Source organism: Eimeria tenella, genomic scaffold, assembly GCF_000499545.2.
Source record: "Eimeria tenella Houghton genomic scaffold, Eth_scaff205, whole genome shotgun sequence".
NCBI lineage: Eukaryota > Apicomplexa > Conoidasida > Eucoccidiorida > Eimeriidae > Eimeria > Eimeria tenella.
This window is the reverse complement of record NW_013544191.1, coordinates 1,787-14,546: the sequence shown is the minus strand read 5'-3', so window position 1 is coordinate 14,546 and position 12,760 is coordinate 1,787. Positions and strand designations below refer to the sequence as shown.

At 48.6% G+C, this 12,760-nt stretch overlaps 3 protein-coding genes across 3 annotated transcripts; 2 read left to right on the top strand and 1 right to left on the bottom strand.

Moving 5' to 3' along the window:
• Window positions 1-3,666: 3,666 nt before the first annotated feature.
• ETH_00035210 (LCCL domain-containing protein, putative) lies at window positions 3,667-9,612 on the top strand (the record flags this gene model as incomplete). The annotated part of the gene is made up of 16 exons (XM_013379313.1): window positions 3,667-3,787; window positions 3,859-3,976; window positions 4,736-4,899; window positions 5,134-5,195; window positions 5,249-5,298; window positions 5,411-5,629; window positions 5,825-6,096; window positions 6,236-6,485; window positions 6,641-6,733; window positions 6,807-7,402; window positions 7,528-7,628; window positions 8,111-8,239; window positions 8,450-8,693; window positions 8,885-8,939; window positions 9,019-9,406; window positions 9,496-9,612. 16 exons carry the CDS (start codon window positions 3,667-3,669, stop codon window positions 9,610-9,612), a joined length of 2,979 nt encoding a protein of 992 aa, XP_013234767.1.
• A 1,223-nt stretch (window positions 9,613-10,835) lies between these two features.
• Window positions 10,836-11,351, bottom strand: ETH_00035205 (uncharacterized protein; the record flags this gene model as incomplete). Its single annotated transcript, XM_013379312.1, has 1 exon — window positions 10,836-11,351. The coding sequence occupies one exon, from the start codon at window positions 11,349-11,351 to the stop codon at window positions 10,836-10,838; it is 516 nt and encodes a 171-aa protein (XP_013234766.1).
• Window positions 11,352-11,458: 107 nt separating this feature from the next.
• On the top strand, window positions 11,459-12,133 carry ETH_00035200 (endoplasmic reticulum retention receptor, putative; the record flags this gene model as incomplete). The annotated part of the gene is made up of 1 exon (XM_013379311.1): window positions 11,459-12,133. The coding sequence occupies one exon, from the start codon at window positions 11,459-11,461 to the stop codon at window positions 12,131-12,133; it is 675 nt and encodes a 224-aa protein (XP_013234765.1).
• Between the last annotated feature and the right edge of the window lie 627 nt (window positions 12,134-12,760).

The window sequence follows — 12,760 nt, the reverse complement described above, 5'->3', positions numbered from 1 at the left end:
ATCTGCAGCAGAAAAACAAATTAAATTAAAAATAATTCGTGTTTTAAAAGTAATTAATTTAAAAGATAAATTGTGATTCTTTAAAAAGTCAAAAACACTTTTCAAGCCGCCTTTCCAATTCGCTGCAGCACATGCCCACCCGCAGCCACGGAAGCAGCTGCTCAAATATTACAAATAATTATAAATTAAAAAGTTAACTCAAAGAAATAACCCATTCAGCAGCAGCAGCAGCGGCAATCAGCAGCAATGCGCTGCAGCCTCTGCTGCTGCGGCCATTGCTGCTACTGTTGTCCCTGCGGCTGCTGTTGCTGCTGCTGCTGCTGTTGCTGCTGCTGCTGCTGCTTACCCTGGCTTTGAAGACATGTTTCCCCAGGGGCTGAATTTGAGGCGAAAGTGGCGAAGGCCGGCGAAGGCGAATCGGCTGGTGACCAGAGCCGGCGAAGAAGAACTTCTTTCCCTCCAGAGTACTTTCTGGAAAAAAATAAATTAAAAAAGAATAAATAAACAACAAATAAATAACAAATAATAAATAATAAATAAACAGATAATAAATAGTTAATTAAATTCGTTAATTCCTTTTGTAGATCGGCTCTGCAGCTGAAGAAGTTGCAGAAGACTGCGGTGTATGTACAGTCTGCAGCTGAATCAATTGAGTGGATTGCGGTGTATGTACAGCTGGCGAATTGAACTAATAAACAGATTCAAGAATATGAAGAAGTTCTCGAATTAATCAAATAGATTTGAAAACATTTAAAGTTACCGAGTTAATAAAATAGATTCAAGAGTATGAACAAGTTGGTGAATAAAACAAATTAGAGAATATGAACAAGTAAATTAAAGAATATCAATAAATAAAATGAACTGAAGAATACCAAGAAGTTGGCAATAAACGAAGAGGCTTGCGGTGTATGTACAGACCCTGCGGAAGTCCCTGATGGTCCAGAGGGCGGAAAAGTCTCCGACGAAAAGACAGTCGGAAAAAGGCTTTTCGAGTCGGTGTTTTCTGTAGGCCGCGAGTTGGGAGGAAAAGGGGGCAAAAGGGGGTTTATTTGGCGGTTTTTTTCGATTTAGTCTGCAGAAATGGAAGTGAAATTGAAATTAAATCGAATTAAGTCCAAATTAAGTCCAAGTTGAACAAAAAAACACTTTTTTGCAAAAAACGAAAAAGATGCACTCACCCGAATCGCTGCAGCAGAACCCCGGGGTGCAGGAAGCTGCAGCCGCCGGCTCTCTGCGCCGAAACGCAATCAAACAAAAGGCAAATAACAATCAATTGAATTAAATAATTAAATAATTAAATAATAGTTAAATAATTAAACAGTTAAACAAGTAAATGATTAAATTGTTAAATAAAGTGCAACTTGAATTCAAAGTCTGCAGCGAGAGGGAAGCGCGGCAAAGAAAGCTGAAACGAACAGCTCAAGTTCGAAGACAAGACTTGTGCATTCAAGTCCGGGTCAAACTTGCGCAATTGAATGCAAGAAAGACCCACAGGAGTCTCAATTGTGTTGGAATTTGCATTTAAACTGAAAAGAAAAAAGAAAATGGCGAAGAGAAAGTGCAAAACGCAAGAAAACGCCATTATTCAACAAGTCCGTGCGGCTGTCTGCGGCGAAACGAAGCTGCAGCGCTACGATCCTCCATGTCGGGCCCGCAATTGAAGCATTTTGAATTCAAAAGGTGAAATAGATGAATAAAATTAATTCAATTATTTCGTCGAATTTCGAAAAGTCCTTTTCAAAGCCCCCAAATCGACCTGAATTCCAGTTTCCGCGCCCCTCAGCTCCCCAGCGGACATAGCGGCCTTTCAAACGCTTTCTTCGGATTCAATTCAAAATATTTGAAGTCCATTTTAAATTAAAACAATTCAAAATTCATTTCCTTCATTTAAAACCCTTTTTTGCCCGGGGCTTTCCAGTTGGGGGGCCCCTCGAGACGCTGGGGGCCCCCGGGACCCCCTGGTTTCACCGGGGCGAAATTGAAGCGTTTTGCGCTAATTGCGGAATAAATGCGAATTATTTGTTTTATTTTATTGTTTAAATGAATTATTTGCTTTTATTTTTTCATTTTATATCCGAAAAGCCTCAAATTTGGCCATTTGCGCATTTTTAAAGAAATGTCCTCATCGGTGGCTTGCTGCTGCTTTAGGCTGCTGCTGCTGCAGCAGCAGCCTCTGCTGCTGCTCACTCGCCTCTGCTGCTGCTTTAATTAATTTATTTATTTTGAATTAAAAACTTAAAATCATTTTATTAAAGAAACACAAATTTGCTTTTTCTTCTCAACTTTCCAGTTCAGTTTTTGCACACTTTGCTGCAGCCCTTCAACTCAGAGGAACACCGGCAGAAACCCTAAACCCTAAACCCTAAACCCTAAACCCCAAACTCTAAACCTTAAACCCTAAACCCTAAGCCGTAAACCCTATACCCTAAACCCTAAACGAGTCACTTTGTGTGGCTGCTGCAGCAGCAGATCCAGATTATGAGAGAGCCCAAAGCCTAGAAGCTGCAAGCCAGGCAAAAGCATTTTATTAAAATCTCAAGTTCTCAAAAAACAGCTCTGCAGCAAATCAATTTAAATGACTTTGCTGCTGCTCGACAGCAGCAGCAGCTGAGCAAAGAAATAAATCCAAATAGCAGCAAAAGTGGTCCACAAAATTCAGACCAGCAGCAGCAAAGGAAATGGGAGGTACACGGCCTCTTTTCCAGTGCACGTACACTCGAATTGCGTCTTTCTGGCTTTTGAAAAGTGGAAAATGCAGTTTAATTCTTTTCAAAGAATAATGCCGGCAATTGATGCATGCAGGCCCCAAAAGAGTAGAAGTAGAAGATATGAATCTTTTTTTAAAAATATTTTATTTAATTTGAGCAAATGCATGCAATTATATATCTTCTAAGTACAATCAACACCACAGATCATGAATTCTTTATGTGGCCGTATGTAACTGAAAAACGCGGATTTTGTGGGAATGCAGAAAAACATCATTTCAAATTAATAAAAGAAAAGTAAAACGTTTGACTTAAATAACTTCCTGCAGATTTGTCGAAAAGCTAATGAAACCTTTTTTTTCACGTTTCGGGTGTACATACACCCGGAGCATCTCGCAGCTTGCGCACCGGAAACAAATCGGAAACCGAAGGAAACTGGCGATTATATTTCGTCTTTCTGTTTATTTTTTTGCAGAGTTTATTTAAAATAAAAAATAAAAATATTTATTTGAATTATGTTCTTCTTTCTCCCGAGTTTTGCGGCGCTTGCCGCCCTTTGCAGCTTCGCGACGCCGACGGACTGCACGCGATTGAAGGCAAGAGTACTTACGACTGATCTTTGCATTGAAAAACGAATTTATTTATTTTATTTTGATTAATTTCAATTTATTTCAATTAATTTCAACTAATTTAATTAATTTGAATTAATTACGCCATTAAACTCTTGCAGCACAAGGTGGACTTGCAGGGAATTGGCGGCCTGGCGCTGCCGCCGTACCCGGTGATGTGCGTCTGGGCTTTTGGGCTGAAGTTCAAAAGCCCCAATTGCTGAACTTGAAATAAAAGGGCCTAATTTTGTCCAAATGCATGCAGAGCTGCATGCACGCATGCATGCATGCATGCCTGCATGCATTCACGCAGCTTTGCATGCATGAGCAGAGACTCGCGTTTTTCCCACTAAATGAGACACAGGGACCTCCACATACAAGAAAACAATGAAGACTTGGTGGAGTCCATGTTGCAAGAAGAAGAAGACAGAGCCTTGCGCAGGAGCCTGGGAGACCTACAGGAAGCTGCAGCCGGTGAGGCAACAGCAGCAGCAGCAGCAGCTGCAGCAGCAGCAGCAGCAGCGACTGATGTTCTTTGCTTGCAGCTGACACCAAGGCCATTCAAGACATCGGTAGGAAGCAGCAGCAAGTGCCTCTTGAGGACTTTCTCATTTTGCTGCTGCAGCAGCAGTGCAGCGCCAGCAGCTCAACTCCTTGGCAAAGGTGAATTCGAAATCTGGAAAAGACAAAAAAATAAAAATGAAAAAGACCAAAACTTGTGCAGATTGCAGAAGCCACAAAACAAAGAGAATGAACAAACAGCAGCTCGAGATAAATTTCTGAAAACTTTGAACGAAGTCCAAACGCGAGAACTTCTCAAAACATTTGAACGCAACTCCAAATTTAATTGGGGGCCCAGAACCCCCTGTTTATGCAAGCCCTTGCATGCATGCATGCAAATTTTGTTTGGCCGAATTGTCTTTTTTTTCTTTTTGACCTTCTCAATTTAGTTATTTGCCAGAGAGAGAACTGAGGCGAAGCTGCGACCCAATTATGCCCTTTGCGTTCTTTGCTGCTTTCGTTTTCGCCTCTTGCTGTCAAGTATTCAGCAACCGAATTCTTTTTTAGAAATCGCGACGCGCCCAGCATTAAAAACCTCAAAGTGCCTCATTATTTCCAAAAAATAAGAAGAAAGTAACGAAATAATGGCGGAGATCGTGCAAATATTCAACATAAACGTGCAGATCTTGAAATGATTGAAGTTTCTCTCTGCGCTCGCTGCTGCGCGTTTGAGGTGCACGTACACCCCAGATTGCTGGGGTGTATGCGCACGTTCAAGTTTCCGACCGGCTGCGCAGGCGTTGTTTGCAAAGGCCATTTTGGAGCGGAATTCTTCGTTTTTGAGTTTAAAATGTTTAATTTTTGGAAAGAAAATGCCTTTTTCGTTGTGTTTGGCGCATTTGTGCTTTCGGTTCCCGCCAGCTGCGCGGCGCCGCCCGGCGGCGCGCAGGCGCTGCAGCAGCTGACGGAGTTCCGCAAGAGCCACCGGAGAACTGTGGACGGGAGACTTTGCGCAGCAGCTTTCGTGCAAGATGATCAAACTTACACGGATTGCACTGCAGCAAAGGCCCCCAACGGGACTGCAGGTACTGCTTTCCAAAGTGCTGCTCGCGGGCAGCTCCAACTCCTGCTGCAGGCGGCGACTGGTGCTACGTGGAGGTGCAGCTGCTGGGCAAGGGCGCCTCGGACTGGAACTACTGCTTGCCCCCGATAAGCTACGGTAATTGGCACTCACCAGCAGCAGCAGCAACTGCTGCTGCTGCTGCTGCTGCTGCTGCAGCAGCAGCAGCAGGTGCAGCGGGAAGATCTCGTTTTTTCAGACAAAGTTCGAGTGAAGGCGCGGCAGGCCTTCGAAATGAAAGCAGCAGAAGCAGAAGCCATGGTGAGTTATTTGGAAAGAGAAAAGCAGCAGCAAAATGAAATATTGAATTTCAGATAAAGCGGCTGGACGGCAGCATATACCAGGCGGACTTGGCTGCGAAGAAGTGGGTTTAATTGTTTGTTTAACTTGCATTAAATTAAGTTATCTTAAATTGAATTAAATTAAATCAAATCAAATCAAATTAAATTAAAATGAATTAAATTCAAAAACTGCAGACTGGAGGCTCTTTGCGGCAAGCGGCACGAGGCCGCGGAGCAGCAGCTGGAGACAGCCCGAAATATCTTTTTGCGAAATCAAAACTGCCTCAAAAGACTTTCTGCTGCTGCAGCAAAAGCCCAAAACTTAAAAGAATTAATTAAAGACACTCGCGGCCAAGTGCAGCAGCAGCAAGCTGCTGCAGCGCAGCGGCCGGAGAACTGCCTGCGGGCTGCGGGGTAAGTTTGGGGATTTCGGAGGGTTTGGAATCAATTTTTGCCGATTTTAATCGATTTTGCATCAATTTTCGCCAATTTCAGTGCACTATGAATGAATTTTGAATTAAATTGCGCGAATTTGAATTAATTTGCACGAATTTGCGCGAATTTGAGTCGATTTGAGTTGAAATGGTTGTTTTCGCCTTCAAAACGCAGATACGAGGAGGACCCCCCGGCGGACGGGCTGCGGGGCGCGTACTTCGACAACTGCTGCTTCGAGGGGCCCCCCCGAATTCAGAAAATCGCCAAAGACGTAAACTTCTCCTTCAGCGGCTCGGGGCCCCTGGAGGGCCTCAAAGTGCACAACTATTCCATTCGTAAGTGCGCAGCTGAGGACTTCGCCAAATTTCGGAATTGCAGCTTTTGTTTCGCAGGCTGGGACGGCTTCGTTCAGATTCCGGAAACGGGGCACTACGTGTTCACCACAGGTGTTGCTGCTGCTCGCTTTCCGCTGGAAACTGCGATTAAGTTGAAATTTAGTCAATTTAAGTTGAATTTAATTGAATTTAATTGAATTTAATTGAATTTAAACTGCATTTCGACCGTTTGTTCGGCCCCCCGGACCAGAAACGGACAACGGCGCGCGGGTGTTTCTGAACGGACAGCCCGTGGTGGCGGACCGGATGCCACCGGGAAACCCCGCGGAAGCGAGTGGAAACAAAAGAGTTTCTTTGCTTTCCGCAGTTCAAAAAAGTGGAAAACACTTTTCTAATTCGCACAGCATTCGTTTAATTCGAAAGAAAAAGTACAAAATCCGCGTCGAGTTCGTCCACAACTCCCACTTTCTCGTCGACAACAGCGACCGCGGCTCCCTCAGGTCCGTCGGGGGAAACCGTTCAATTCAATTCAAATTCATTCAGATTTATGCAAATTTATTCAAATTTGCTCAAATTAATGCAATTTGGGTTCAAATTTTTTCAATTTTCGTCCGAAATTGGTTCAAAATTGAATTTTTGATGGTTTCCGCCGCAGGCTCATGTGGTCTTCCGAAGACTTCCCTCGAGAGGTGATCCCGTCGAAGTTCTTCTTCTCGACGGACCGGCCGCCCCCCTTGAAGGTGTCCAGGTGCAAATAAAAGATTTGAATTATTTGAAAAATTAGAATTGAAATTAATTCAAATTAATTCAATTGCGCACAGCCTGGACCCCGCGCTGTACGCGCTGTCGCTGCTGCTGGAGGGGGCCCCCGCCTTCGCAGACACCGCAGCTTTTGAACTGCATGCAGTTCCCCCGCACTTAAAAGGCCTCCGTTTTTTGCGTTCTCGAAGAAGTCCATCCGAGGCCTTAATGGAGTTTCATTTGAACTCCGCAGCAGCTCTTTTCGTGGCCCATCCGCAGCAGCAGCCCTTCCCGCTGGCCCCCTTCGAAGACTACCTCTGGAAAGCCCAGGACACGGAAGATCGCATTTTCATCGAAAAAACCAAAGACAACTCCCAACAAAGTTCTCGAGAAAGTGCTCAAGAAAGTCCCGAAGAAAAGACGCAAGAAGAGCCAAAAGAAGGTCCAGAAAGTCCCGAAAAAGAGCCGAAAGAAGGTCCAGAAAGTCCCGAAAAAGAGCCAAAAGAAGGTCCAGAAAGTCCCGAGAAAGAACCAGAAAAAAGCCCCGAGGAACACTTGACACTCCAAGTCAAAAGAATTGTGCACAGGGGAGGCCCCGTCTCCCTCAGCATTGCCCACAAGGGCGTTCCGTTTTTAGTTATTCTTGCGCCGCTGGAAGACGCTGCAGCAGCATGCGGTGAGTGCAGCACAGCAGCAGCAGCAGCAGCAGCAGCGAAGCGCGCGGGAACTAACGGTGTGCCTTGCAGGGGGCGAAGAAGTGAACTTGTCGCTGTCCGGCGGCCCGCACTTGCTGTCCTGCAGCTCCTCTTCGGAACTTTCTGCAGACTTTAACTGCAAAGCAGGACTTAGTGGAATTCATTTGGATGGCCCTGGAGGCATTTGGAAGTCCCGAAGTGGCAACGGTGAGGAGGCGTGCACTGCGCAGCGCGAGGTGTATGTACACCCCGCGAAATCGCAGGCAACGGGGAGTCGATCTCCCTCGAATTCGCCCAACCGGTGCAGCTGTGAGTTCATTTTTAATTCGAATTAATTTCTTTTCTTTTATTTTTGTTTTCAGCTCCAAGTTTCTCTTCATGCCGCCTTCAGATCCGCTCACCTGGCCCTCCGAGCTGACTCTGACTTTCGACGGTGGGCAGCTTCAAAAGTTGAATTTTGAATTTTTTGAATTTTCGAAAAACTTGAACACTTCGAAAACCCGAACTTTTGAAAACTTAAACTTTCGGACATCTTTTCGCAAACACAGAGAATGACTCGGAAGTCTTCTCCATTTTGCACTCCAACAAACTGGAACACCACGAGTACCTCTTGCCTGCGGCGAAGACCGTGACGAGGGCAAGTTGGCACTGAAATTTGCACAAGTCCGAACTTCAGTTTTTGTTTGCAGGTCCAAGTTGAAATAACGCAAATGTTTGTAAACGGCGGAGACAGCGGGGGCTCCTTCGAGTTCTGGGGAGTTCCCTGTTTGACAGCAGCAGCAGCAGCAGACGCGGCGCCTGCGGTGCTGGAGCTGGAGGTGAGGCAGCAGCAGCAGCAGCAGCAGCAGCAGCAGCCCATTCTCGCGCCCCCTGCTGCAGTGTCTAGACACCCTGGCCACCGCTCTCCAGGGCAAAGAGGCCCCCCCGGGCTCTCACTTTGTTGCACTTTGTGCTGCTGCTTGTCTCCAAGAGCCCCTGGGTCCCGTTTATGGAACAAAAGTGTTTGCGTTGGAGTCCTGCGTGTGCAGCGCGGCGCGCCACTCGGGTGTATGTACACCCGGAGCTGCATGCGCCTTCCTCCTCTCCCTGGGGGGCCCCCAGAAACAGTTTGCTGCTGCAGTTTCCAACGGAGTTGCTTCCATGGCCCACGGCCCTGCTGCTCTTTCTCTGGCCTTCTCCCACGCTGCATGCACTCACTCTTTGCTGCAGCAGCAGCAGCAGCAGAAGCTGCAGATACACTTCGGAGCCACTGGGGAACAGCCCCTGCCGCCGGTAAGCATTCTTTTTATTCATTTCTTTAATTTTAATATCTATTATTACATTTATATTACATTTATGTTATATTTATGTTTTATTATATTTATGTTATATTTATATTATATTTATATTATATTTATATTATATTTATATTGTGTTTATATTAAATTTAAATATTTGCCATTTTGCCTCTCGGGCCATTTCAGGGTTGGCTCCAAGACGAAGGGGGCCTAAAGAAGCGCCGGGGGAAGTTTTATTATGGTGAGGAAAAGTGGAAATGATAATTTAACTCGCCAACACCAAACCTGCTGCTGCTGCTGCTGCTGCTGCTGCTGCACAGGCTGGCTGAGAGAAGCAGCGGCGCCTCCGTGCAAAGAACCGCAGCACTTTCCCTCTCCGCTCAACAACGGGGGCCTCGTGCTTTCGCATACAGCAGCAGTGAGCGAAGCAGCAAACAAATTCGCAGCAAAAACTCACTCCCTGCTGCTGCTGCTGCTGCTGCTGCTGCTGTGCAGGCGGAGGCGGGGTCAGCAACAGCAGCAGCAGCAGCAGCAGCAGCAAACTTCTGGTCTCTGTCGGTCCCACTAAATGGCCGCTATCTTGTTGCTGCTGAGTTGGGAAATTGCTGCGGAGTGGAGGGCGCGGGCGGCGCTGCTGCTGCGAATTTGGAAGTCAATGGAATTCCTCTTGTGGAAAATTTGCAAATTCAAGAAAGGGGATTTTATGTCGTGAGTTGCTGCAGCTGCTGCAGCTGCTGCTGTTGCAGCAAAGGGCTTTGCTGCAGCTGCTTTGGGTCTCTATTTGCTGCCCCACGCAGGCCAGTGTCTTCGTGGAAGTCAAGGAAAAAATCATTTTGCTAACTGCTGCATGCGAAGGCGAAAAGTGCAGCAAAGCCCTCACCACTCTTTTCAACTTGGTGGTTCAAAAACTCTGAACAAACCCTAAACCCTAAACCCTAAACCCTAAACCCTAAAAGGCCCTGGGGCGTTTGTTGAAGCCCTGGGCTCGCTGGAGGGAAGCCGCAGAAGCGGCCCTTTCGGGTGTACAGACAGCTCGGCTGTTCATTTCGAAACTTGTTGGCGATTTCATTTCAATAAAAATAAATTTTATTTTCCTTTCCTTGAACTAAATCCAACTTAAAAGAACAAGAAGAAACAAAAGAAAAAATAAATCCTTCTCACTCCACTCTTCCATTAATGCAAATTTCCACGTTTTGTTTCGCGTTCCCAAGAGGTGTCCATACACCCGAACACCGCTGCGAAGTTCCCCCTTTAGCCTTTCGCCTCCATTTTATTTTTTGAATTTTTTAATTTTGAATTTAAAATAAGCGCTTTCATTTCTCCATAAGGGCAGCAGCAGAGGAAGAAGTTTGAAAAGCTCTAAATGGAGAGAAATGGCGCTGCAGCAGCTCTTAACGAAGCAGCAGCAGCAGCGGGCAGCTTGCAGCGAGGTGCAACTTGCTAGTGCAGCAACACAGCAGCAGCAGCAGCAGCAGCAAAGTTCGGAGCAAACGGAAACCCGCTATGAAATATCTAAAGTGGAGGAATGGGAAGTGTCCAATTAAGAATTCAGCAGCAGCAGAGAAGAGGGAAAGAATTCGTTTTGGATTTAAAATGGATTTCGAGTTTGCTGCAGACGAAAGACAAAGTGGAGTCTGTAGCAATTCAAGTTTGCGTTTTTGCTGCTGCAGCGGCCCGCAGCGCGGAGTGTGTTGTGTCTTAGAGAGTCTGTGGAGAAGAATTAGAAATGAATTTAGTTTTAAAAGTTTCAGAAACCAAAAGAAGTGAATTTGAGGAGAGTTTCCCTTCGCGGCTGCTGCTGCAGACCGCAGGATCGCCGGGTGTACAGACTCCCGCGGCAGCAGCAGCAGCAGCAGCAGCAGCAGCAAACTGCGCGCGGAGAAGAATAAAAAGTGCAGCGAAGGGGCGAAGGCGGAGAAAGTGGAGCTGGCGGGGTGTATGGACAGCTGGCGGGGGCGACAGGGGGGGCCAAGCAGCAGCCGCGGCTGCATGTGCGCAGCTGGAGTTTCCGTCTCTGGGGAAAAAAGGAAAAGTGGAGAATTGAATTTGCTGCAAGTTTGTCTTTTTTGAATCTGAAATAAAGAAAAAGGGGCTGGGGTTTCGCGCGCGAACCGCGGGGTGTACATACACCTCAGCTTCAGCTCCGCCGCCCGCAGCGGCCGCCCGCAACCACTTCTGCTGCACCACTTTGCTTCCAAGTTCCAGACTTCTTTTGTCTTTTTCTTTTCTCCAATTTGCTTTTTGCGGCTGCCCAAACACTCCCGGCAGCAGGCCCGGCCTCGCTTCCCTCCTCGCGCCAGCGGGAGCCGCTGCTGGCGCTGCTGCTGCTGCTCCCGCTGCCGCTGCTGCTGCTGCTGCTGCTGCTGCTGCTGCTGCTGAGCCCCTTCGCGTTTCCCGGGCCTCGGAAAGCCCCACAACTCGCGGGAAGCGGGACTTCGCTTCGGGCGACGAGGAGCTGCGGGCCGCCCCTGCGGTGTACGTACAGTGCAGCGCCTGCGCCTTTGCGCGCCACTCGGTGTGCGCCTCGACACTCCCGACTCCCCGACTTGCTGCTGCGCCTCTCCCGCTCCCGCTGCTGCTGCCGCTGCCGCTGCCGCTGCTGCCGCTGCTGCCGCTGCTGCCGCTGCTGCTGCTGCTGCTGCTGGGGGTGCATGGGCTGGCTTTCGGCCCGTGTGTGCCGCTGCCCGCAGGCCGCAGCCCCCGCGGTGCTGCTGGGGGCCTCCGGAGCCGCGGCGGCGAGGAAGAAGAAGAAAAGGAAAGATGGCGATGAACGCGTTTCGGTTCGCGGGGGACGTGCTGCACCTGCTGTCGATAGCGCTGGTGCTGCTGAAGCTGCGGCGCAGCAAGAACTGCATCGGGATATCGTGCCGCATGCAGGAGATGTACTTGGTGGTGTTTTGCGCGCGGTACGTGGACCTGCTGTACAGTTTCATTTCCATTTACAACTCCACAATGAAGGTGCTCTTCATCGCCTCCACGGCGTACACGATTTACCTGATTCGCTTCAAACCCCCGATATCGCAGACCTACAAAAGGGCCCGCGCAGACAACTTCCCGCACGAGCGCTACTTGCTGCTGCCGTGTCTGCTGCTGGCGCTGCTGACCACGGAGAACTACGCCGTGTCCGAAGTGCTGTGGACCTTCAGCATCTGGCTGGAGGCCGTGGCCATCGTGCCGCAGCTGCTGCTGCTGCAGCAGCTGCGCGAAGTCGAAAACCTCACCGGCAACTACGTGGCCTGCCTGGGGCTCTACAGGTTCATGTACATCCTCAACTGGGTCTACAGGTACTTCGCGGAGCCCGTGCCGTACGTCAACTACGTGGGCTGGATCGCGGGCTTCATTCAAACGGCGCTTTACCTCGACTTTTTCTTCTACTACGCCGTCGCCAAGTGGTACGGCGAGAAGCTCGTGCTGCCCGTCCACACGGAGGTTTAGCCGCGCCGCGGGTCCGCAGCAGCTGCAGCAGCTGCAGCAGCTGCAGCGGCTGCAGCAGCTGCAGCAGCGGCGGCAGCAGCTGCAGCAGCGGCGGCAGCAGCTGCAGCAGCGGCGGCAGCAGCTGCAGCAGCGGCGGCAGCAGCTGCAGCAGCGGCGGCAGCAGCTGCAGCAGCGGCGGCAGCAGCTGCGGCAGCGGCAGCAGCGGCAGCAGCGGGGCGCTCGCGAAACGCCGGGAAAGCGCAGCTCCGGGACGGAGTCGACGCGAAACTGCCTCCACTTCTTCAGTTCGAAGCGCACTGCGGACAAATTCAACCCAAAAGTGGACAGTTCCACGCAGATCCGGACAGTTCCACTCCGACGCGCAGCGCCGCGCGCCACTCCAAGATCGACGAGATTCCCTTCAACTTCGACGCGACTCGACTTCCAAGCCTAATCCATTCACAGGCCAGCCAACTCGGCCCAAGTTCAACTCAAATCCATTCAAATTCAACTCAAATCCATTCAAATTCAACTCGAATCCGTTCAAATTCGACTTGAATCCGTTCAAATTCGACTCAAATCCATTCAAATTCAACTCAAATCCATTCAAATTCAACTTGAATCCGTTCAAATTCAACTCAAACCCAT